This window comes from Entelurus aequoreus, linkage group LG18 (genome assembly GCF_033978785.1).
Source record: "Entelurus aequoreus isolate RoL-2023_Sb linkage group LG18, RoL_Eaeq_v1.1, whole genome shotgun sequence".
Lineage (NCBI taxonomy): Eukaryota > Metazoa > Chordata > Actinopteri > Syngnathiformes > Syngnathidae > Entelurus > Entelurus aequoreus.
The window spans coordinates 44,816,239-44,840,291 of record NC_084748.1 but is presented as its reverse complement, the minus strand read 5'-3'; the positions used below and the strand labels follow the sequence as shown (position 1 = coordinate 44,840,291).

The 24,053-nt window shown below is 39.7% G+C and overlaps 1 protein-coding gene across 2 annotated transcripts in view; it reads right to left on the bottom strand.

Moving 5' to 3' along the window:
• The window catches only part of zcchc7 (zinc finger, CCHC domain containing 7), a 162,018-nt gene extending 140,123 nt beyond the window's left edge, over positions 1 to 21,895 (bottom strand). Inside the window, exons 1-3 of one of the 2 annotated variants that reach the window (XM_062027228.1) lie at positions 21,740 to 21,895; positions 12,289 to 12,854; positions 2,895 to 3,099 (exon numbers count right to left, since the gene is read on the bottom strand). In XM_062027228.1, coding sequence (XP_061883212.1) covers positions 2,895 to 3,099; positions 12,289 to 12,741 — 658 coding nt within the window. In that variant the 5' untranslated portion in view covers positions 12,742 to 12,854; positions 21,740 to 21,895. Of the gene's footprint in view, positions 1 to 2,894; positions 3,100 to 12,288; positions 12,862 to 21,739 lie in introns of both variants that reach the window. The other variant, XM_062027229.1, reaches the window with a different exon arrangement.
• Between the last annotated feature and the right edge of the window lie 2,158 nt (positions 21,896 to 24,053).

The following is a 24,053-nucleotide window of genomic DNA, read 5'->3' as shown; positions in this document are numbered from 1 at the left end:
TGAGATGGACCTAGGTAGTAGGGCGGGGGTGCTGAGGCTGCAGGTTAAGATAATGTGAAGATCTGAAGAGATTTGCGGCAAACCCTTTTATTCATTTTTTGATTACTTTCATTTCGCCCCGTCCTTCTCCCCTGTATGTTTGTTTTTGGCATTAGTGTGTGTGCGTGTGTGTGTGTGTTCTTGTATTTATGCCCTTCTTGAGACATCAACAAGGAAAAGTACCATCTATATGAGGACCGGGGAACAAGTTAAGACCCGAATCATGGCCCCAATACGGAAAACCATTGCATCTAATAGAGAGCCAAATACTAGAGTCCGTGAACATTGCTCCAAAGTCAGGATTTTTGGTTGATTTCATGTGCATACCAAAGTAAACATTGACAGGTGCAGAGGCAGCAATATGTGATAAAACAAGCTAAAGAAGGACTTCCCTATTCATCCCCGGAAAAACCCGCCAGGTGAACAGCTGATTTTACGCCTTCCGGTGCTGACGTAAGACCACCCATGTCCCATTTGTGACCATAGGATGAACAAATACACTACAGTACTAAGACTATAGAGGCCATTAACAGTTGGCTTCTACAGCTGGATTGCCCAAAGTGCGGCGCAGGGGCCATCTGTGGTCTGTGACTCCTTTGTCATCGGCCTTAAGCACATTACCAAATCAATTTTAAACTCCTTCTATTTGTTTTTAAATGTCTAAACAACCTCGCTCCAACATATCTCTCCGACCTCCTTCAGCCTTACTGCCCCACCCGATCCCTAAGATCAGCCGATCAGCTGCTACTGATGGTCCCTGACACAAGGCTGAAGCTTAGAGGTGACAGAGCTTTCGCCGCTGCTGCTCCCAAGCTCTGGAACGACCTACCTCTGAGTGTTAGACAGGCCTCCTCTCTTCCTGCTTTTAAATCTCTCTTAAAAACATACTTTTATTCCATGGCTTTTAACACTGAGTGATATCCATCCTGCTATGGCGCCCCATAATACACCTGCTGTGAACCTGTTTTTATGTTCTATTTATTTTAGTTATTTATTTTTTATCGTGCTCTGTTTGTGTTGTGTTGTGTTTGCTCGGTTCTCGTATTATCTTTTAACCTGCCCATTGTACAGCACTTTGGCTACCCCTGTGGTAAATTTTAAATGTGCTTTATAAATAAAGTTGATTTGATTTGATTACAGAAAAACAAAAAATAAAGATCTTATTTGCACCCCTGGTGGTGAAATCTATCAAAATGAGGGTGGTCCCAAAAAGGAGGGATTTTTCAAATTGACTGTGTGTCGCTTTTAAAAGTGCTCCCCCTCTGGTCAACATATGAAATAACAAGTGTGTGTAAAAAATTGAAATGCGCCCCCTTTGGCCAAAATTAAATAAAAATGTATATTGAGACATACTGTAATAACTTTAAATAAATAATGAAGAATAAAAACCTATTACTAACAAAAAATAAAAACAAATTAAAAAAAATAAATAAATATGTATATATGGACATACTGTAATAACTTGAAGTAAATAATGAAGATTAAAAACCAATTACCTGCTCAGTGGCCTAGTGGTTAGAGTGTCCGCCCTGAGATTGGTAGGTTGTGAGTTCAAACCCCGCCCGAGTCATACCAAAGACTATAAAAATGGGACCCATTACCTCCCTGCTTGGCACTCAGCATCAAGGGTTGGAATTGGGGGTTAAATCACCAAAAATTATTCCCGGGTGCGGCCACCGCTGCTGCTCACTGCTCCCCTCACCTCCCAGGGGGTGATCAAGGATGATGGGTCAAATGCAGAGAATAATTTCGCCACACGTAGTGTGTGTGTGACAATCATCGGTACTTTAACTTTAACACTAACAATAAAATTCTTTTTTTTTTACTGAAAGCAGTCTTTTTCTCACAATGTGTCGACTTTTTTCTTATAAAATCGGGAACAAGTTCTCATATTATTTCTGTTTCTGTAATATTGCAATATTTTCTCGTACGATTATTTATTTTCTATGTAAAATTGTTGCTTTTTAATGCAAAATGGTGACATTTGTCATAGAAAATTCTGACTTGTATCACACTATTGCCAATTTTTTGTGAATTTTTTTTAGTAAAATTATGACTTTTGTCATAATTTTGCCAAGTAAAATTCAGTTTATTATTGTAATATTGCCAAAAAATTTACATTTTTCTTATGAAATTGTGACTTTTGTCAAGTAAAATTACGACTCTTTTCATAAAATTCCAACTTTGATCATAATATTGCACAAATGTTCAGTTTTCCTTGTAAATTTTTGACTTGCGTTGAGTAAAATAACGACTTTTATTATAATACTGCCAAAATTCTAAGTTTTTCTTGTGAAATTCTGACCTTTTTCTTGTGAAATTCCAACTCATTTTTCACAACAAGCTTTTTTATATGTGCATAGTATGTATATATTATCAATGTTGTCAATACTAATCTTTATATATCTAAAAAGGCTGGTGCTTAAGAGGGAGGCATTTTTCGGAGGTCTCAAGAAGGCATCGAATACAAGAATGTGTGTGCGTGTGTGTGTGTGTGTGCAGCACATGCATGCTGATTAGAGGGGGAATATTTTATAAACACAAATTTACACACAGACGCCGTGTGCATATCAACACATAATACACACAAACATACTTAAAGATGCATCAGAGAAGAGAGCAGCTGACCAGACGGTGAGGGGAATGTAAAGTGACCAGAAAATGGCAGACAACAATGCCACCCACACACACACACACACACACACACACACACACACACACACACACACACACACACACACACACACACACACACACACACACACACACACACACACGCACGCACACACACACACACACACGCACGTTCATTGTGCTAATAGTGCGGTCTAAAGTTGAAGAATAAATCAACACACCTGAACGGAGGTCATGACCGACTTCCAAGTTGAGTGAAATGCAATTGTCTCCATCCTGCTTCCCCCCGCCCAGGATCATCCAGTTCTCCAGACTGTCCGAATCAGAGGAGTCAGACTCGGACTCCCATTCTGACTCCGACTCTGAAGTGGAGCTGCTGGAATCCACCAACACTGGGGCACTGACTGCCACAGTTTTAAGGGATGCCTGTGTAGCATATGAAGATATGAATTAGTGTTGTCGAAAATGTGTTTCAAAACTTTTCGGTACTTTTGAAAACTTTTCTAAATAAAGGGGACCACAAAAATGTCATTATTGGCTTTATTTTAACAAACAATCTTAGGGTGCATTAAACATGTGTTCCTTATTTCAATTTTGTCCTTAAATAAAATAGTAAACATACAAGACAACTTGTCTTTTAGTAGTAAGTAAACAAACAAAGGCTCCTAATTAGTCTGCTGAAATATGCAGTAACATATTGTGTCATTTATTTACCTATTATTTTGTCAACATTATTAAGGACAAGTGGTAGAAAATGAATTATTAATCTACTTGTTCATTTACTGTTAATATCTGCTTATTTTCTTTTTTAACATGTTCTACCTACACTTCTGTTAAAATGTAATAATCACTTATTCTTCTCTTGTTCGAATACTTTACATTAGTTTTGGATGATACCACAAACTTAGGTATCGATCCGATACCAAGTAGTTACAGGATCATACATTGGTCATATTCTAAGTCGTCATGTGTCCAGGGACATATTTTCTGCCTTTATAAACATAGTATACATAAAAAAATTAAAAAAAACGAAAAAAGATTTTGTGATGCTAAAAAATATGGATGTAATCATAGTAGTATGGACTAGATACGCTCCTGTACTTGGTATCATTACAGTGGATGTCAGGTGTAGCTCCACCAATGGCGTTTGTTTACATTTTGACGCCGGTGAGCTGCGGTGTGTAGTGAAGCATGTTTAGCTATTCCTCGTCCTACAGGAATGATACTTGTAAGAAACTTACTTTACTTGTCGCCATGGAGACAAGGATTAGTGATTTAGAAGGAGCTACAACACTGTAGACTGCGGATGGACTTTAGCCATGTCTTTAAACACCTCTTCCTGAGGGCGTTTCAGTGTTATAACTTCACCTTTATCGTTAGTTTTTAAGCCAAAATGCGTCCATTCTCCCTTTTCTGTCTACACACTGTGTCTGCTTGTAAGTACTCCGTGATTGTGCGCTGCCGAACATGCTCCTCTGCTCTTATTTTTCGGACTATAAAGCACACTTAAAATCCTTTAATTTTCTCAAAAATCAACAGTGCGCCTTATAACCCTGTGCGGCTAATGTACGGAATAACTCTGGTTGTGCTTACCGACCTCGAAGCAATTCCATTTGGTACATAGTGCAATAATAAGTGTGACCAGTGGATGGCAGTCACACATAAGAGATACGTGTAGACTGCAATATGACGCCAGTAAACAACACCAAAACTTGAAATGTTCCATTGAAAATAAAGAACATTACACACGGCGCTCAATAATCTGTCAAAATGTTTTAGTGTGACTTTGAAGCCGCACCGCTTGATGGATTGTCGGCCCATTGCGGTTCCCGTAGTCAGAAATACAAGTATTACTATTGTGTGTGTATAAGGACCGCAAAATGGCACCTATTAGCAGACATATTATCTGATGTTTTGTTTCACAATATTATGCAAAACCAACTTTTCTTACCTTTTGGTACCTGCTGATCTGTATTTAGGATCTGCATAAGTGCTGAAAATTTACGTAGGTCCGCCACTGTAGTAGATAAGCTTCTTATTTTTCTCTATCTTCTTGTTATGGGGCATTCACCCTCTGCTGTTGCCATTTCTAATATTAAGTATCGTAAAGTTCTAACTTATATCTCGATATGGAAGCGCTAAAAACTACCGGTATAGTGAGTGTACATTATTCGCCCAAGGAACTTTTGTTATTAGAGAGTTCCGGTAGGACGGTTTATCACGGGACACATTGTTGCACTAGTGGCTGCTTCGTTATTGATTGAAGTGAAGTCTGAATGTCATTAAAACAGTTAGCTCCATCTTTTGACACTTCTTCCACTCCCGATGACGGGGAGAAGACGATGTCGAAGGTGAGCCACGTAAATAAGAGCGCCCACAAAACGGCGCATCCTGAAGTGACTGTCAGAAAGCAATTTGAAGATGAACAGTAAAACATCATCTATGCAACATTTTGACCATAGAACCACCATTACATGTTATGTAGACCACAAGAAAGTGTTTTAAATTTAGAAAAAAAAATCATAATATGACCCTTTTATGCGCCTTATAACCCGGTGCGCCTTTTGTATGAAAAAAGACCTGACTAGACCCGCTCATCGGCATTGCGCCTTATAATCAGGTGCGCCCTATGGTCGGGAAAATGCGGTACTTGTCACGGTATGAACTTTTCTTATCACAGTTATTTTGACCAAATTATCACGATTATCATTATTATTGGAATATTTTTAAACATGCTCAAAATGTTCTACAAGTACTTATACTAGGGGGTGTAGGGATGATGTTTGATAAGAAATTATCGAGTTTGAGCCTATTATCGAATCCTCTTATCGAACCGATTCCTTATCGATTCTCTTATCGAGTCCAGGTAGGTTGTTGTATATGGAAAAAAAAACACAATAATTGGTTTAACAAAAGCTCACTTTTATTATATAAGAAAACTATTTAATCTAATAAATAAATAAATATTGACCGTTTCGGTACGGGGGTTCCGGTTCGGTTCAGAGGTGTACTGAACGAGTTTCCACACGGACATATTAAGTAGCGTAACGCACGTTGTGTAAACAATGCACACCGAGGCACAACACACGGCATGCTAGCAGCTAACGGGCTAGGATAGACTGACCATACGTCCTCTTTTCACCGGACATGTCCTCTTTTGCAGAGCTGTCAGGGCGGAGTTTCTTAAATGCCTCAAATGTCCGGCATTTTGAGTTAGGGTTGCGTGTATTTTCAATGTACGTTCAGGGTTAAGAAGGGGTTAAGAACAAAACAAATTGTGCGCGCAGCAGCATTGATAAGATTTAATTTGTTATTATCTATAGCAGGGGTGTCAAAAGTGTGCCCCGGAGGCCATTTGCGGCCCACAGCTAATGTTTTAAAGGCCCACGGCACATTCTAAAAATACTATTAAAATAAACAAAAACATAACAAAAGTGAAATAAAAAAGCTTAAAGGTTAAATGTAATTTAGAAAACGTTGCAATGTTGACTAATAAAACAAAGCTGGTTTTTTTTTTCAAACTGTCATTGCTCAAAACATAATATTGAATCAAAATCAATGTTATTATGAATTATTGACCTATCCAAGGTTCCCATTACGTCACATCAAATATTCCACTAAGAAAAATATTTTTGGTGGAAGATTTCGCAAATTTGGTAAATAAATAACCCAAAAATGTATATTTTGTTGTTTTCTTACTGTACCGAAAATGAACCGAACCGTGACCTCTAAACCGAGGTACGTACCGAACATTATTGCAGATTAAAAAACACTTCCATGGACCTCAAGTAGAAATTGAATGTGTATATGAAAGCAACAAAAGCATTATATACAAAGTAATAAAAAAATTACATAAATAAATAAAATAAACGTGAAAATCATGCGAGATAGCACTTTATGGGCTTAAGAGATACAAAAATAAAAAACAATGTAAGAATTTTGCAAGGTGGCACCTGATGGCCATAAGACGTAACTGCACTTTTTGGCCATATAGATAAAAATAGTGTCCATGTACGAGATCTAGTCTTATACATTATGGCCTAAGTAATAATTGAGATTTTTTTTTTTTTTACCAATATTGAAAACTACGATGATTAATCATATTAGGTAAAGCAGTGTTGGGGTGTGAACGTGACGCCATCAAGTAATTTATAATGTCTAATAAAAAGGCTATAGATAAACGTTATCTATATATTTAAAGACAAATATTTGTGTTTTTGTTTATTACTAGTATCAACGTGTCATCTTTCTCTCATTGCACGATGCCTTTATCTCTATTTTTACAATATGATAGAGGGAGGTATTTTTTTTAAGTTATGTACATTTATATGTACATGTAGATGCTGTATCGGGACAGATCCATTAAGAGTTTGAGCGTATAGGAATATATATATAGAAAAAACACAAGTAATGTAAAAAAAAAAATGTGGTGTTTACTTTTTGATATCAATATAAAACACAAAAGCAGTTTGGCTAATGAAGATAAAGTCTAATGAACAAACGTTGATCTTCTCTGACAACACCAAGTGGTTCAGTGCAACAGTTTGGCCGACAAAAACTAACAAGAGTGATACCTCTCACATCGAATACACAATCTTCACAGCCTGCGGTCAATTCGATGAGATGACAAAACATTAAAGCTAGTATTTATGTTATTTGAACACTGATACAGTTTGCAGTTAGATAAAGGAGTGAACATCCCAGTAAACAAACTACAGACTTTATAAACAAGTTGTGACAACGTTCACGACACATCGCCTGCTGCATGTTTCCTCACGTCATTAACTCTCAGTCACAGCTGATGAAAGTTATATTGAGAAATTGAAAGCAACATCAAACAGGTTTCTCCTTCGCTGTGTACTTTTGAGTGTGTGACAAATTCTCCAATAATGTCCACACCTGTCGCCATCTAAGAACAGCAGTGTGCTCTTAAACGCACGCCGAGACTCCACGGAAATGAAGCGAGGGTAAATGAAGTCAAACCAAGCGTGCAACTCTGTTTATTCCGAGGGGATATCTCCGTAGCAAAATCAGTGGAGTTGTGATCCCCCGTGTTTTTGTCAAGCCAAACGACGCATGTGCACGTGCGCCAGCGCTGCTGTGACTCCGTCTCCAGGAAGTAAGCCGTGTTGCCTAAAATGCATTCATAAATGACGGTTTTTCGTTAATTACAAATTTAAACAGGTATTACTAATTGTTGGGAATTTTACCGCGGTTTATCATTATACCGTTTACCGTTACATCTAGAGATGTCCGATAATATCGGGCTGCCGATATTATCGTCCGATAAACGCTTTAAAATGTAATATCGGAAATTATCGGTTTCAAAAAGTAAAATGTATGACTTTTTAAAACGCCGCTGTACGGAGTGGTATACGGACGCAGTGTTTCCCATAAACTGCCAAGATACCTGTGGCGGTGGGGGCGTGGCTATGGGCGTGGTCACCATGACATCATCGAGTAATTTGCATAATTTACTACAATGATATGATTTTCTCTAAAAAGGCTCAAAAAATGTATACTTACTAATTAATAATAACAGTTTTGTTTTAAACGTCCATCCATTCATCCATTCATCCATCCATCCATTTTACAATATAATTACAACACTTTGTGTACATATTTATATACAGATATGAACAATAAGTTATTCACTGAAATATATTTATTAATCGTGGTTCTTACAAAAAATATATCTTATAAAATATAAAAGCTAAAATGTCTCTTAAAGCTCTGCCCCTTTAATTAGTGCATACTAAATAATTTAACTTTAGCCTACTACTACAACCATATTATTTACCAGCAACATAAAGTTAAACAGAGGCAGAGGTGTCCTGCCACAGTCAGTAACAAATAAACAGAAAACAGTAGTGGTCAAATACAAATAAGGCAACAAGAGAAGTATCAATCAATCAATCAATCAATCAATGTTTATTTATATAGCCCTAAATCACAAGTGTCTCAAAGGGCTGTACAAGCCACAATGACATCCTCGGTACAGAGCCCACATACGGGCAAGGAAAACTCACCCCAGTGGGACGTCAATGTGAATGACTATGAGAAACCTTGGAGAGGACCGCATATGTGGGTAACCCCCCCCCCCCCTCTAGGGGAGACCGAAAGCAATGGATGTCGAGTGGGTCTGACATAATATTGTGAAAGTCCAACACATCAGCGAAAGTCCAGTCCATAGTGGGGCCAGCAGGAACCATCCCGAGTATCCTACACTTCTCTTTTGTAAAGTAAATCTGAACAGCCTATATGGGCATCTACATCAACTATATGATTTGCCTGAGAAGCTGGACAGGACAAAAATAAAAAATTTAAAAAATAAAAAAATAAAAAATAAAAAATGTTTTTTCATTTGTGGCGGACGTAATTCTTTCGTGGCGGGCCGCCACAAATAAATGAATGTGTGGGAAACACTGCGGACGTAGGGAGAAGTACAGAGCGCCAATAAACCTTAAAGGCCTGCCTTTGCGTGCCGGCCCAGTCACATAATATCTACGGCTTTTCACACACACACACACACACACACACACACACACACACACACACACACACACACACACACACACACACACACACACACACACAAGTGAATGCAAGGCATACTTGGTCAACAGCCATACAGGTCACACTGAGGGTGAATGTATAAACAACTTTAACACTGTTACAAATATGCGCCACACTGTGAACCCACACCAAACAAGAATGACAAACACATTTCGGGAGAACATCCGCACCGTAACACAACATAAACACAACAGAACAAATACCCAGAACCCCTTGCAGCACTAAATCTTCCGGGACGCTACAATATACACCCCCCGCTACCCTCTACCCCACCCCCCACCTCAACCTCCTCATGCTCTCAGGGAGAGCATGTCCCAAATTCCAAGCTGCTGTTTTGAGGCATATTAAAAAAAATAATGCACTCTGTGACTTCAATAATAAATATGGCAGTGCCATGTTGGCATTTTTTTCCATAACTTGTGTCGATTTATTTTGTAAAACCTTGTTACATTGTTTAATGCATCCAGCAGGGCATCACAACAAAATTAGGCATAATAACGTGTTAATTCCACGACTTTATATATCGTATCGGTTGATATCGGATTCGGTAATTAAGAGTTGGACAATATCAGAATATCGGATATCGGCAAAAAAGCCATTATCGGACATCTCTAGCTAGTATGCTAACACCTTTACGAGTGTCTGTGTTAGTATTATTAACTTACAATGGCATTCTTTTTGTATTGTTTCAGTTTCACAAATTCCTCAGTAAATACCCCGAAACGTCAACGTGGAGTTATTGAGTCCGTTTAGCTGATTGGGTCCATGAAGATGACTTCTGTTTTGTTTGATCAGCCGTTTTACTGCCGTGTTACAGACACCGTTTGAAAACAATTAAGATATGGAAATAAACATTTACAGAATCTTCTGTGTAAATAAATAATTTCACAACATTTGTATATCTGCGGCTTATAGTTTGGTGAGGCTAAGATATGGGTTTTTTTTTGTGGGTGCGGCTTATAGATCGGTGCACTCTATATCGTCCAAAAACATATGTTGGCATGGCTTACAAAACATTTTTAGCACCACCTAGGGCTGGGCAATATATGGAATATACTCGATACATCGCGGGTTTGTCTCTGTGCGATAGAGAAAATGACTATATCGTGATATTCGAGTATACGTTCTCACACAGTTGCTTTTAACAGCGGGCATTACACTACAGGCTCGTCCCACTCTTTCTTGTCTCTCCTTCTCACAGAGACATAAAACAAGTGCACCTTCTTACATACGTCACATACTGTCTCGCGTGCAACGTCATACGCTCTCGCGGAGCAGACAGGTAGCGGCATGGTAACGTTAGCTGTGATGCTAGCGGTGCGGGGTGAGTGGTATTACGAGAGAAAGAAGGTGCGAATCTGGTAACAAATGAAGGAAGAAGAATTAATTCCTAAGAAAAACAGCAGGGAGTCCATCGTCTGACGGTGGTTTGGCTGCAAGCGGGAAGATGTTGAACAGACAACCGTTATTTGTCAAGTATGCGGCAAAAGCGTTGCTACAAAAAGTAGCGCTCTACTAATGTGTAGCATCGTTTGAAAAGTCACCCGCTAGAGAATGAAGAGTGCTTGAAACTCCACATGTCAACATCTCTGTTCGTGCGACACCAACAAAATACCCAAGCAGTCATTTCCAGATAAACACCGTATGAAAAAAATAGTCAACAACAGAAGGAGATAGCGAAGGACATACACGATTTGATTTCCTATTATGCAGCTCATTTTTATTTGACACTTATTGAAATATCTTGTGTGACATCATGCACAAAAGTGCACTTTATTTGTTTGAAACTATTGTAGTGGCGTTCTGTACAAAAAGTGCACTTTAATTTAGTGTTGTTTTGATATGTCATCTTAGTGACATCCTGCACAAAAGTGCACTAATAGCTTGTTTTAAAATGTCTCTGACCATCTTGCACTTTCTGTTTTGAAATGACATGAATGTTTGTGCCACTGCTTAATAACTGTTTAATAAATACACTTTTGGTCAATTGACTTAGTTGTGATTTCCCTCTCTGCATGAAAGTTTAAAAGGAGCATATATTAATGCAGTATGAAGAAGAATGTTTTAATGTAGACACATAGAATCCAGTGTTTCCCATAAACTGCCAAGATACCTGGGGCGGTGGAGGCGTGGCTATGGGCGTGGTCAACATGACCGAGTAATTTGCATAATTTACTACAATGATATGATTTTCTCTAAAAGGCTCAAAAAATGTATACTTACTAATTAATAATAACAGTTTTGTTTTAAACGTCCATCCATTCATCCATTTTACAATATAATTACAACACTTTATGTACATATTTATATACAGATTTGAACAATAAATTAGTCACTGAAATATATTTATAAATTGTGGTTCTTACAAAAAATATATCTTATAAAATATAAAAGCTAAAATGTCTCTTAAAGCTCTTCCCCTTTAATTAGTGCATACTAAATAATTTAACTTTAGCCTACTACTACAACCATATTATTTACCAGCAACATAAAGTGAAACAGAGGCAGAGGTGTCCTGCCACAGTCAGTAACAAATAAACAGAAAACAGTAGTGGTCAAATACAAATAAGGCAACAAGAGAAGTATCCTACACTTCTCTTTTGTAAAGTAAATCTGAACAGCCTATATGGGCATCTACATCAACTATATGATTTGCCTGAGAAGCTGGACAGGACAAAAAAATAAAAAAATAAAAATTTAAAAAAAATAATAATAAAAATAAATAAATAAATAAATAAAAATATTTTTTTATTTATTTGTGGCGGACGTAATTCTTTCGTGGCGGGCCGCCACAAATAAATGAATGTGTGGGAAACACTGGAATCATCATACTGCTGTGATTATATGCATCAAGTGTTCATTCAAGGCTAAGGCAAAATATGGAGATATATATCGTGTATCGCGATATGGCCTAAAAATATCGAGATATTAATAAAAGGCCATATCCTAGCACCACCCACTAACGTCGTTTACAACATGTGATCCACAGAAGTTACCGTTAATGCAGAACTGAGAAAATATTTTCAAAGTTTCATCTACCTTCTGGTCTTGGTTGGACGTTTGCTTTGGAGGTTTCCCGCTACCCTTCAGGGCACAAACCCCATTGTTGTCATCATCATCATCAGAGGTGTCACTGTCAGAGATGGTGATAACTTCGGGGCTGGTGTAAATGACCACCACCTCCTCAAACGGCGACAGTGGTCTTGGAACTTGAGGTACTTCCCTTTTCTTCTTCTGTTTGACACCTTTTTTACTCTTGTGCTTGACTGTTTCAGAAGATGGCGGAGAGTTTGGAACTTTCCCGGTGACAACAGTCTCTGCGGCCTTTTCGGAAACATGAAGCTCTCCATCTTGCTCCTTGGAAGAGTAGTGGAGCTGACCGTAGAGGCGGAACTCCAAATCGCTGGAGGCCTCGGACGCCTGGGACTCCTCGCCGTCTCCCCGGTAGAGATCGTCCTCAAACTCCTGCCGGTCCTGATAGCTGCAGAACATTCTCCACAGGGAACCAGCCAGATCAGATGCACATGTGCCGACATGCACGCTGCCCGGACCTCTGATATGAACAACTATCACAGCTGGGGAAGCGGTGACCTCCGTGTGAGAATCTGAAGACTGGAATGAACACAGAATAATTATATCACAACAGGAAGGATCCACCAAAACTTAACATCCAGGCCTAAAATCTATATAGTTGTAGGTATGTAGGTTGTACGGTATACATATACACTACTGTTCAAAAGTTTGGGGTCACCCAAACAATTTTGTGGAATACCCTTCATTTCTAAGAACAAGAATAGACTGTCGAGTTTCAGATGAAAGTTCTCTTTTTCTGGCCATTTTGAGCGATTAATTGACCCCACAAATGTGATGCTCCAGAAACTCAATCTGCTCAAAGGAAGGTCAGTTTTGTAGCTTCTGTAACGAGCTAAACTGTTTTCAGAAGTGTGAACATGATTGCACAAGGGTTTTCTAATCATCAATTAGCCTTCTGAGCCAATGAGCAAACACATTGTACCATTAGAACACTGGAGTGATAGTTGCTGGAAATGGGCCTCTATACACCTATGTAGATATTGCACCAAAAACCAGACATTTGCAGCTAGAATAGTCATTTACCACATTAGCAATGTATAGAGTGTATTTCTTTAAAGTTAAGACTAGTTTAAAGTTATCTTCATTGAAAAGTACAGTGCTTTTCCTTCAAAAATAAGGACATTTCAATGTGACCCCAAACTTTTGAACGGTAGTGTATATATATATATTAGTATAGTACCGCGATACTAATGAATCATATTCGGTACTATACCACCTCTGAAAAGTACAGGCCCTTTCGAGCCCTTATACCGTATTTTCCGGACCATAGGACGCACCGGATTATAAAGCCAATGCCGATGAGCGGGTCTAGTCAGGTCTATTTTCATACAATAGGCGCACCGGATTATAAGGCGCATCTCTTTTGTCCCACACGCCATCAGGATGACCCATTGTTTATTATTTACTTTTTAAATTATATCTCAATTCAGTACACTGCTGCTGGAATTTTAATTTTCCTGAGGGAACTCTCCTGAAGGAATCAATAAAAAAAGTACTATCCATCTAACTAAAGGAGTCATATTATTTTTATTTTTTTTCTAAATGTAAAAGGCTTCCTTGTGGTCTACATCAGTGTTTTTCAACCACTATGCTGCGGCACACTAGTGTGCCGTGAGATATTGTCTAGTGTGCCGTGGAAAATTATGCAACTTCACCTATCCATCCATCCATTTTCTACCACTTGTCCCTTTTTGGGGTCGCAGGGGGTGCTGGAGCCTATCATCAATAATCATAATAATGTGCTGTTGTCAAGTGCCTGTGCTGTGTAGAGCTTGGCAGGGTAATCTTGTAATACTCCATATATGTAGTTGGCAGCAGGTAGTTCATTGCTTTGTAGAAGTCGGAACGCGTCGAGGATGGTTTGTCGTGATCCCAATATGCAGAGCACAGCGGGAGACAGCGTGCAGGTGAAAAGGTATGTAACACTTAAACCAAAAATTAACAAAAGGCAAGTCCCGCTAGGAAAAGGCACTGAAGCACAGGGATGGCTATGTAAAACAAAAGTAAAACTGAACTGGCTATAAAGTCAACAAAAACAGAATGCTGGACGACAGCAAAAACTTACAGCGTGTGGAGCAAAGACGGCGTCCACAAAGCACATCCGTACATCACATGACAATCAACAATGTCCCCACAAAGAAGGACGGCGTACGCACAACTTAAATAGACTTGATTGCGAAAACAAAGCAGGTGCGGGCAATATCACTCAAAGGAAGGCGTGAAGCTGCTACAGGAGAACACCAACAAAACAGTAAGGGTCACCAAAATAACAGCGCAAGACAGGAACTGAAGCACAACACACAGGAAACAACAACAAACTCAAAATAAGGCACGACAACCTGGTGGAGTTTCATTTTTAAACCTTTTCTGCTGGTGGTGTGCCTCCGTATTTTTTTAATGAAAAAAATGTGCCTCGGCTCAAAAAAGGTTGAAAAACACTGCAATAAAATATACCCCCATTATTTATTATTTACTTTTTAAATTATATCTCAATTCTGCACACTGCTGCTGTAATTTAAATTTTCCTGAGGGAACTCTCCTGAAGGAATCAATAAAGTACTATCTATCTAAAGGAGCCATATTATTTTATTTTTTTTTCTAAATGTAAAAAGACTTCCTTGTGGTCTACATAACATGTAATGGTGGTTCCTTGCTCAAAATGTTGCATAGATGATGTTTTACAGATCATCTTCAAGCCGCTTTCTGACAGTCGCTTCAGGATGCGCCGTTTTGTGGGCGGTCTTATTTACGTGGCTCACCTTCGGCAGCGTCTTCTCCCCGTCATCTTTTGTTGTAGCGGTGTAGCGTGCAAGGACGGGAGTGGAAGAAGTGTCAAAAGATGGAGCTAACTGTTTTAATGACATTCACACTTTACTTCAATCAATAACGGAGCAGCATCTCCTCACCAGTGGCTCACTAGTGCAACAACAACGCCGGAAATGTGTCCCGTGAAAAACCGTCCAACCGGAACTCTCTAATAACTAAAGTTCCTTGGGTGATTAATGTAAACTCACTACACCGGTATGTTTTAGCGCTTTCATGGCGAGTTTACTGACAGATATAAGTAAGAACTTTACACTACTTTATATTAGAAATGGCAACAGCGGAGGATGAATGTCCCATAACAAGAAGATAGAGAAAAAGAAGAAGCTTATCGACTATGGTGTTGGCACGGACTACAAAGCCGGACGCGCGCAAATTTTCAGGACTTATGCAGATCCCAAATACAGATCAGCAGGTACCAGAAGGTAAGAAAAGTCTCTTTTGCATAATATTGCGAAACAAAACGCCAGATAATATGTCTTACATTATACACACACCATAATAATACTCCAACAATCCATCAAAACAGTGCGGGTTCATAGCTTACCAAAGTCGTACTAAAACATTTTGATAGATTTCTGAGTGCCGTGTGTAATGTTCTATATTTTCAATGGAACATAAAATATTTTGGTGTTAATTACTCGAGTCCAATTGCACTCTAAACGTATCTCTTATGTGTGACTGCCATCTACTTGTCACACTTATCATTTCACCATATAAAATTGCTTCGAGATCAGCAAGCACAAACAAAATTATTCCGTACATTAGGCGCAGCGGGTTATAAGGCACACAGTCGAGTTTTGAGAAAAAGAAAGGATTTTAAGTGCGCCTTATAGTTTCAAAAATACGGTAATTGACTTTTTGTGCAAAATCTCACAAAATGCAAAGTTATCAGCAGCTGGTTCTGGCTGTGTGCTCCCTAAAAGGTTCGGCAACATCCTCCTGCCCTTTTCAATGGCCACAGTATAAAACTATTTGAACAATTATCTATAAAGCTTTCAACAAGTGCTTGGAAACCGACCAATTATACGACGGAACAAACTTTTGGCCTTCATTCTGAAATCCATGAGGGCTTGTTAACAAAACGGAGATGGAACATCGTCCATTTCTACTCTTGCGTTTAAAAAAAAAAAGATTTTTTTTTTTTAGCTTTAATGGCAAGAAACAGCAAGGGATCCCAAGACCAAGTCTGGTGCCAACAGTTGATAATTATGTTGGAAGTTCATTTGCACAATCTCCCCTGTGTGTGTGCACCGTGCGGGTCACGCGGTCATGGTACAGGGCCCGGACCATTGCCCTGTCTAGTCCAGCGTATCTGCACCATGATGGCTGCAGATGATTGGCCTCAGAGAATAACCCCGGCCTGCAGAGACACCACGCTAGGCAGTCACAAGCCGTCCACGGGGATTAAAAGGAGAGAAAAAGAAGAATCTAAGCAGCTGCTATGTGGAAGAAGTTGAGCAAATTACAAACTGCTAGCTGCGAAAGATAACCGAGTTCATTGACTGAAACAGAGAGGCAAGATAGTTCCACTGTTGGCGTTAACACACTTTTTGAGTGTTTTCACGCATTAAAATCAGAAAGGACGCGCATTTCCGTAATTTTTTGTTTCATCTGACCACATAATTTTCCTCCAGAAGGTCTTATCTTTGGCCATGTGATGTCAGATGAAACAAAAATTGAGCTGTTTGGCCACAATACCCAGCAATATGTTTGGAGGCGAAAAGGTGAGGCCTTTAATCCCAGGAACACCAAAGCCTACAGTCAAGCATGGTGGTGGTAGTATTATGCTCTGGGACTGTTTTGCTGCCAATGGAACTGGTGCTTTACAGAGAGTAAATGGGACAATGAAAAAGGAGGATTACTTCCAAATTCTTCAGGACAACCTAAAATCATCAGCCTGGAGTTTGGGTCTTGGGCGCAGTTGGGTGTTCCAACAGGACAATGACCCCAAACACACGCCGAAAGTGGTAAAGGAATGGCTAAATCAGGGTAGGAGTTGAACTTTTGCTTGCATGCAGAACGGCCCCAGTTTATGAACATTACATCATCACAACCAAGACAATGGGCACATACACACACACACCCCCTCCCCCACCCCACGCCTTCACCACCGCTTGTTTCCCCTCTGGGGGTAATAGACGGCTGGCAGGACTTCATAGCAGCAGTCTCCCTCCAGGGCCCCAACTCCCCACCCCTGTGTTGCGAGTTGTCGTGATTAAATGTAACGTGTTTATGTGTGCATTGCATGGAGGTTTTTTCCCATTCCAGACTAGGCCCCTAGATTGTATTTTTTTTACTCATCTTCTTCCCCAGCGTTTTACCTTTTTCTTATCTTTTACGGGGCACCTTTGGCGACCCATCAGCGTTCCTGTTCTGTAACCCTGTACACTGTTTGTTTGTCTAATCTTGAACGGATTTGTGCTGAAAACATAGTTTCGTTGTACTTGTGCAATGACAATAAAGTCCTATCCTCTCCTATCCTAGAATGAAGGTTTTAGAATGGCCTTCCCAAAGTCCTGACTTAAACGTGTGGACAATGCCGAAGAAACAAGTCCATGTCAGAAAACCAACACATTTAGCTGAACTGCACCAATTTTGTCAAGAGGAGTGGTCAAAAATTCAAGCAGAAGCTTGTGGATGGCTACCAAAAGCGCCTTATTGAAGTGAAACTTGCCAAGGGACATGTAAGCAAATATTAACATTGCTGTATGTATACTTTTGACCCAGCACATTTGCTCACATTTTCAGTAGACCCATAATAAATTCATAAAAGAACCAAACTTCATGAATGTTTTTTTGTGACCAACAAGTATGTGCTCCAATCACTCTATCACAAAAAAAGTAAAAAGTTGTAGAAATGATTGGAAAGTCAAGACAGCCATGACATTATGTTCTTTACAAGTGTATGTACACTTTTGACCGGGACTGTATGTACCACTGATACACTTTTCAGCCAACAAACCAAATTCCAGCTTTAATTCAGCACTAGATTCGTTGTGGGAAGTAAAAAGTACACATTAACACAGAGTATATACACAGATACGCCATTAAAAGTGTTCAATCATTGCTCGAGGGTAAAAAATGGCCTAGTGGTTAGAGCAGTGTTTTTCAACCACTGTGGGATACAGTCTGGTGTGCCGTGGGGGATTATGTAATTTCACCTATTTGGGTTAAAAATATTTTTTGCAAACCAGTAATTATAGTCTACAAATTATGTGTTGTTGTTGAGTGTCGGTGCTGTCTAGAGCTCGGCAGAGTAACCGTGTAATACTCTTCCATATCAGTAGGTGGCAGCCGCTAGCTAATTGCTTTGTAGATGTCGGAAACAGCGGGAGGCAGCGTTCAGGTAAAAAGGTGTCTGATGCTTAAACCAAAAATAAACAAAAGGTGAGTGCCCCTAAGAAAAGGCATTGAAGCTTAGGTAAACACACTAAAACTGAACTGGCTACAAAGTAAACAAAAACAGAATGCTGGACGACAGCAAAGACTTACTGTGGAGCAAAGACGGCGTCCACAATGTACATCCGAACATGACATGACAATCAACAATGTCCCCACAAAGAAGGATAAAAACAACTGAAACAAAGTAGATGCGGGAAATATCTCTCAAAGGAAGACATGAAACTGCTACAGGAAAATACCAAAACAAGAGAAAAAGCCACCAAAATAGGAGCGCAAGACAAGAAGTAAAACACTACACGTAGGAAAACAGCAATAAGTCAGGGTGTGATGTGACAGTACACCTACTTTGAGACAAGAGCTATATTGATGCATGCTTGGTTATGCTTTAAAGTCATATCACAATCAGAATAGTTTTTTCTATCCAACAATTGCGACAACGACTTTTTACTGTCAACTGAGTTTGTTTTTTTTAATGATTTCTGCTGGTGGTGTGCCTCCCGGATTTTTTCAACGCCAAAAATGTGCCTTGGCTCAAAAAAGGTTGAAAAACACTGGTCTAGTGCCTGTGCTGTGTAGAGCTTGGCAGGGTAATCTTGTAATACTCCATATCAGTAGGTGGCAGCAGGTAGTTCATTGCTTTGTAGAAGTCGTAACGCGTCAAGGATGGTTTGTCGTGATCCAAATATGCAGAGCACAGCGGGAGACAGCTTGCAGGTAAAAAGGTATCTAATGCTTAAACCAAAAAATACACAAAAGGTGAGTGCCCCTAAGAAAATGCATTAAAGCTTAGGGATGGCTGTGCAGAACTAAACTAAAACTGAACTGGCTACAAAGTAAACAAAAACAGAATGCTGGACAACAGCAAAGACTTACTGTGGAGCAAAGAAAATGTGCATCCGAACATGACATGACAATCAACAATGTCCCCACAAAGAAGGATAAAAACAACTGAAATATTCTTGATTGCTAAAACAAAGTAGATGCGGGGAATATCGCTCAAAGGAAGACATGAAACTGCTACAGGAATATACCAAAAAAAGAGAAAAAGCCCCCAAAATAGGAACGCAAGTCAAGAGGTAAAACACTACACACAGGAAAACAGCAATAAGTCAGGGCGTGATGTGACAGTACACCTACTTTGAGACAAGAGCTATATTGATGCATGCTTGGTTATGCTTTAAAGTCATATCCAACAATTGCGACAACGACTTTTTACTGTCAACTGAGTTTTGTTTTTTTAATGATTTCTGCCGGTGGTGTGCCTCCCGGATTTTTTCAACGCAAAAAATGTGCCTTGGCTCAAAAAAGGTTGTAAAACACTGGGTTAGAGTGTCCGCCCTGAGATCGGTAGGTTGTGGGTTCAAACTCCGACCGAGTCATACCAAAGACTATAAAAATCGGGACCCATTCCTCCCTGCTTGGCACTCAGCATCAAGGGGTTGGAATTGGGTTTAAATCACCAAAAATGATTCCCGGGCGCGGCCACCGCTCCTGCTCACTGCTCCCCTCACCTCCCAGGGGGTGATCAAGGGTGATGGGTCAAATGCAGAGAATAATTTCACCACACCTAGTGTGTGTGTGTGTGTGACAATTATTGGTACTTTAGCTTTAACTTTAACTTAAATTCGCCCTCTAACACAGTGTTTTTCAAACTTTTTTGAGCCAAGGCACATTTTTTTCATAAAAAAAATACGGAGGCCCACCACCGGCAGAAAAGGTTAAAAAAAATGAAACTCCACCAGGTTGTCGTGCCTTATTTTGAGTTTGTTGTTGTTTCCTGTGGGTCGTGCTTTAGTTCCTGTCTTGCGCTGTTATTTTGGTGACCCTTCCTGTTTTGTTGGTGTTCTCCTGTAGCAGCTTTACTCCTTCTTTTGAGTGCTATTGCCCGCACCTGCTTTGTTTTTGCAATCAAGACTATTTAAGTTGTGCGTACGCCATCCTTCTTTGTGGAGACATTGTTGATTGTCATGTAATGTACGGATGTGCTTTGTGGACGCCGTCTTTGCTCCACACGCTGTAAGTTTTTGCTGTCGTCCAGCATTCTGTTTTTGTTGACTTTGTAGCCAGTTCAGTTTGACTTTGGTTTTGCAAAGCCATCCCTATGCTTCAGTGCCTTTTCCTAGCGGCACTTGTCTTTTGTTAGTTTTTGGTTTAAGCATTACATACCTTTTTACCTGCACGCTGTCTCCCGCTGTGCTCTGCATATTGGAATCACGACAAACCATCCTCGACGCGTTCCAACTTCTACAAAGCAATGAACTACCTGCTGCCACCTATTGACATGGAGTATTACAAGATTACCCTGCTAAGCTTTACACAGCACAGGCACTAGACAACGGCACATTATTATGAGTATTGACTTGCAAAAAATATTTTTTGGACCAATTAGGTATAGTTGCATAATTTCCCACGGCACACCAGCAATCTGGTCTAATGCATCTAAACAAGAACTAAATAAAATCCAGCTCACCCAAAACAAAGCTGCCAGACTAACTCTCCATTGCTCATTTAGGACCGGCGATGAGATAATGCAAGATGAATTGTCATGGATGAGAGTTGGTGAAAGACTAGCTTGTAGTTTGATTCTATTTCTAAAAAAAATCTATACACACCATAAACCTGCTATTTTTGTATTACAACATTTTATTAATTGATCATGTAGTACTGCATTGTAATCTTTTGTTTTGTGATTGTGTGATGTTTTTTTGCCTGGACCCCAGGAAGAATAGTCTCCACTGCGGTGTAGACTAGTAGGGATCCTTAATAAACTAAACTAAACAATATCTCACGACACTAGCCGCGACACAGTGGTTGAGAATCACTGCTCTAACATATGTATTGTGAAAGTAGCCGGGAGCTAGCCACATGCTAACTCGCCGGCATATGCATCATGGCACACATTCCCTCTCTCTATTAGCAGCTTTGCTTGAGTACAGTAAACAACGCCACACTTTATTAATAAAACGCACGTTACGACTTTTGATCGGAAAAAGAAATGGATGAAATGTAGCTAGCATGTGCGTGCCCACGTGTTCCCAGGAGCACGGCAGGATGTAAACAAAAAAAACACGAGCACACGGAAGGAAGGAAACAACAGCTGTTTTTTTTTTTTTTATATATAAAGTGCCCGACTTTGTTAAATGTTTACGATCTCCGTTCACGATCTTACCTTAAATAGCCCAGACCGATGATGTGCTCCAAAACTAGTCCGGCGAGGAACTTCCGGGTTTGTTCGGCAGGAAAACAAGTTGGCCAACCATAACGTTCCGAGCAGCTGAGGAGGAGACACACGGCGAGGAACTTCCGGGGTTTGTGCGGCGGAATAACAAGTTGGCCAACCATTTTTTTTGATTGATTGATTGATTGAGACTTTTATTAGTAGGTTGCACAACGAAGTACATATTCCGTACAATTGACCACTAAATGGTAACACCCGAATAAGTTTTTCAACTTGTTTAAGTCGGGGTCCATAACGTTTTCGCTCGACTCGGCCAACACTCATTGAAAACTTGATTGAGACTTTTATTAGTAGATTGCTGACAGAAGCACATTGTATATATGTTATATAATTGCATAGTTGGTTAGAATAAATACATACAATGTATAAATATAAGTTCATATTTACATATGATGTGATTAAAAATGTATTTTCTTTGTTAACTTTATTTTTGTTACAAAACCCATGTAAATTGGAGAGGAACATATTTTGTGGTTCCGGTTTGGTCACATTGTTGAGGTGGACAATTAAATATGTGACGGAATAAGGGAAGCAGCATGAGACCGCAAGTATTTGATGGAAGACGTTCATGGAGTCTTTGATTGATTGATTGCAACTTTTATTAGTAGATTGCACAGTACAGTACATATTCCGTACAATGGGTGAGGGCCGACATCCGGGCAACTGAGCTACATACGGGTTCTTCGAGCCATAGCAACCAGACTGGCGTTGAAAACAAACCGTTGCCATTACTCTTTAACCTGTCGACCTACGCTGGTTAAACCCGTCATTCTGCCTCCAAAATGCCGAAAAACTGTTGTTTTTGGTTGTGCTAACCACAACTGGAAACAGGGAAAACAAAGGTTGTATTTTGTTCTGCCAAAGCGTGATAAAAGCCCACAGAGACGAGACAAATGGCTCGCAGCTTTACACCGGGAAAACGAGGATGGTTCTCACTGGAGTCCCCCAAAGTCCCGGGTCGTGTGTTCGGATCACTTCGTTTCTGGTAAATATAAGGAACAAAAATCCACCTTCTTAACCACAACTTGGCTATACCGTCCGTGCTAATGTTGTACTTGTTGAATTTTTACCTTATAACGTTCGACAGCTGAAGTTGTTGTTGTACAAAAATAACATGCGGTATATACTATATAGTCTATAGCCTAGCTAGCTATTTTCGAAAACCGGACAACGAGAGGATACCAAAGGCAGCGTTAAGATGGACACCACCGGGAAAACGTAAGCCAGGGCAGCCAAAGAACACCTGGCGAAAAACAGTTGTACTTAAACAATACATGTAGCCCTCAAATCTGTCAATATTTTATACACTAACACTTGATCTTCCGCGTCTCTTTCTTAGTAGCGCGCAGGCTAAGCTAACTAGCAAGCTAAGCTAACTAGCAAGCTAAGCTAAGCCTGAGAAGCTTTAAAGTTCACTGAAACGAGTCTGACGCAAATAATACATTTTCGTTTTTTCACACGATATGCGAATAAGTAAAAATGCGTAAACGAGGGATTTAACGCCGACTTCCAAGCCACAACGCTCGTTAAATGCTTTTTCTGTCAATGCTGTGTTCGCTGTGAGCTGGTTTGTTTTCAACGAATTCCCGGTTGCTAGGGGATTGGTAGGCGGAAGTGACGTAGGTTCTACGTCACTTCCGCATATCGTGTGAAAAAACGAAAATGTATTATTTGCGTCAGACTCGTCTCAGTGAACTTTAAAGCTTCTCAGGCTTAGCTTAGCTTGCTAGTTAGCTTAGCTTGCTAGTTAGCTTAGCCTGCGCGCTACTAAGAAAGAGACGCGGAAGTTATCAACAACAAGATCAAGTGTTAGTGTATAAAATATTGAGAGATTTGAGGGCTACATGTATTGTTTAAGTACAACAAAGGAGAGTTTAAACAGAAGGGGGAGGTAGCAAAATAACCTAATAAGGAAAGTAATACCAAGATTACGGGTAAATAATACTGGAATGTCCGGCAAAAAACCCCAAAAGAAAGCAGACCGACCCCTTGTAGCCTGGTCCTTGTAAGTTGTAGCCTTATGAAGGCGCAGTACAGCAGGCGAATAATGTACAAAATATATGTCTTTGTATTGAAAAGTCTTGCAGACAGCATTTTGCAACTGTCTTGAAAAGTTGATTAAATGGCAACATGAAAATTATAGGGTTTATTGGTTTTTAAAAACCCAACTGTTATGTGCAAATTTAAACGAAACCGGTTTTCGAAAATAGCTAGCTAGGCTATAGACTATATAGTATATTCCGCA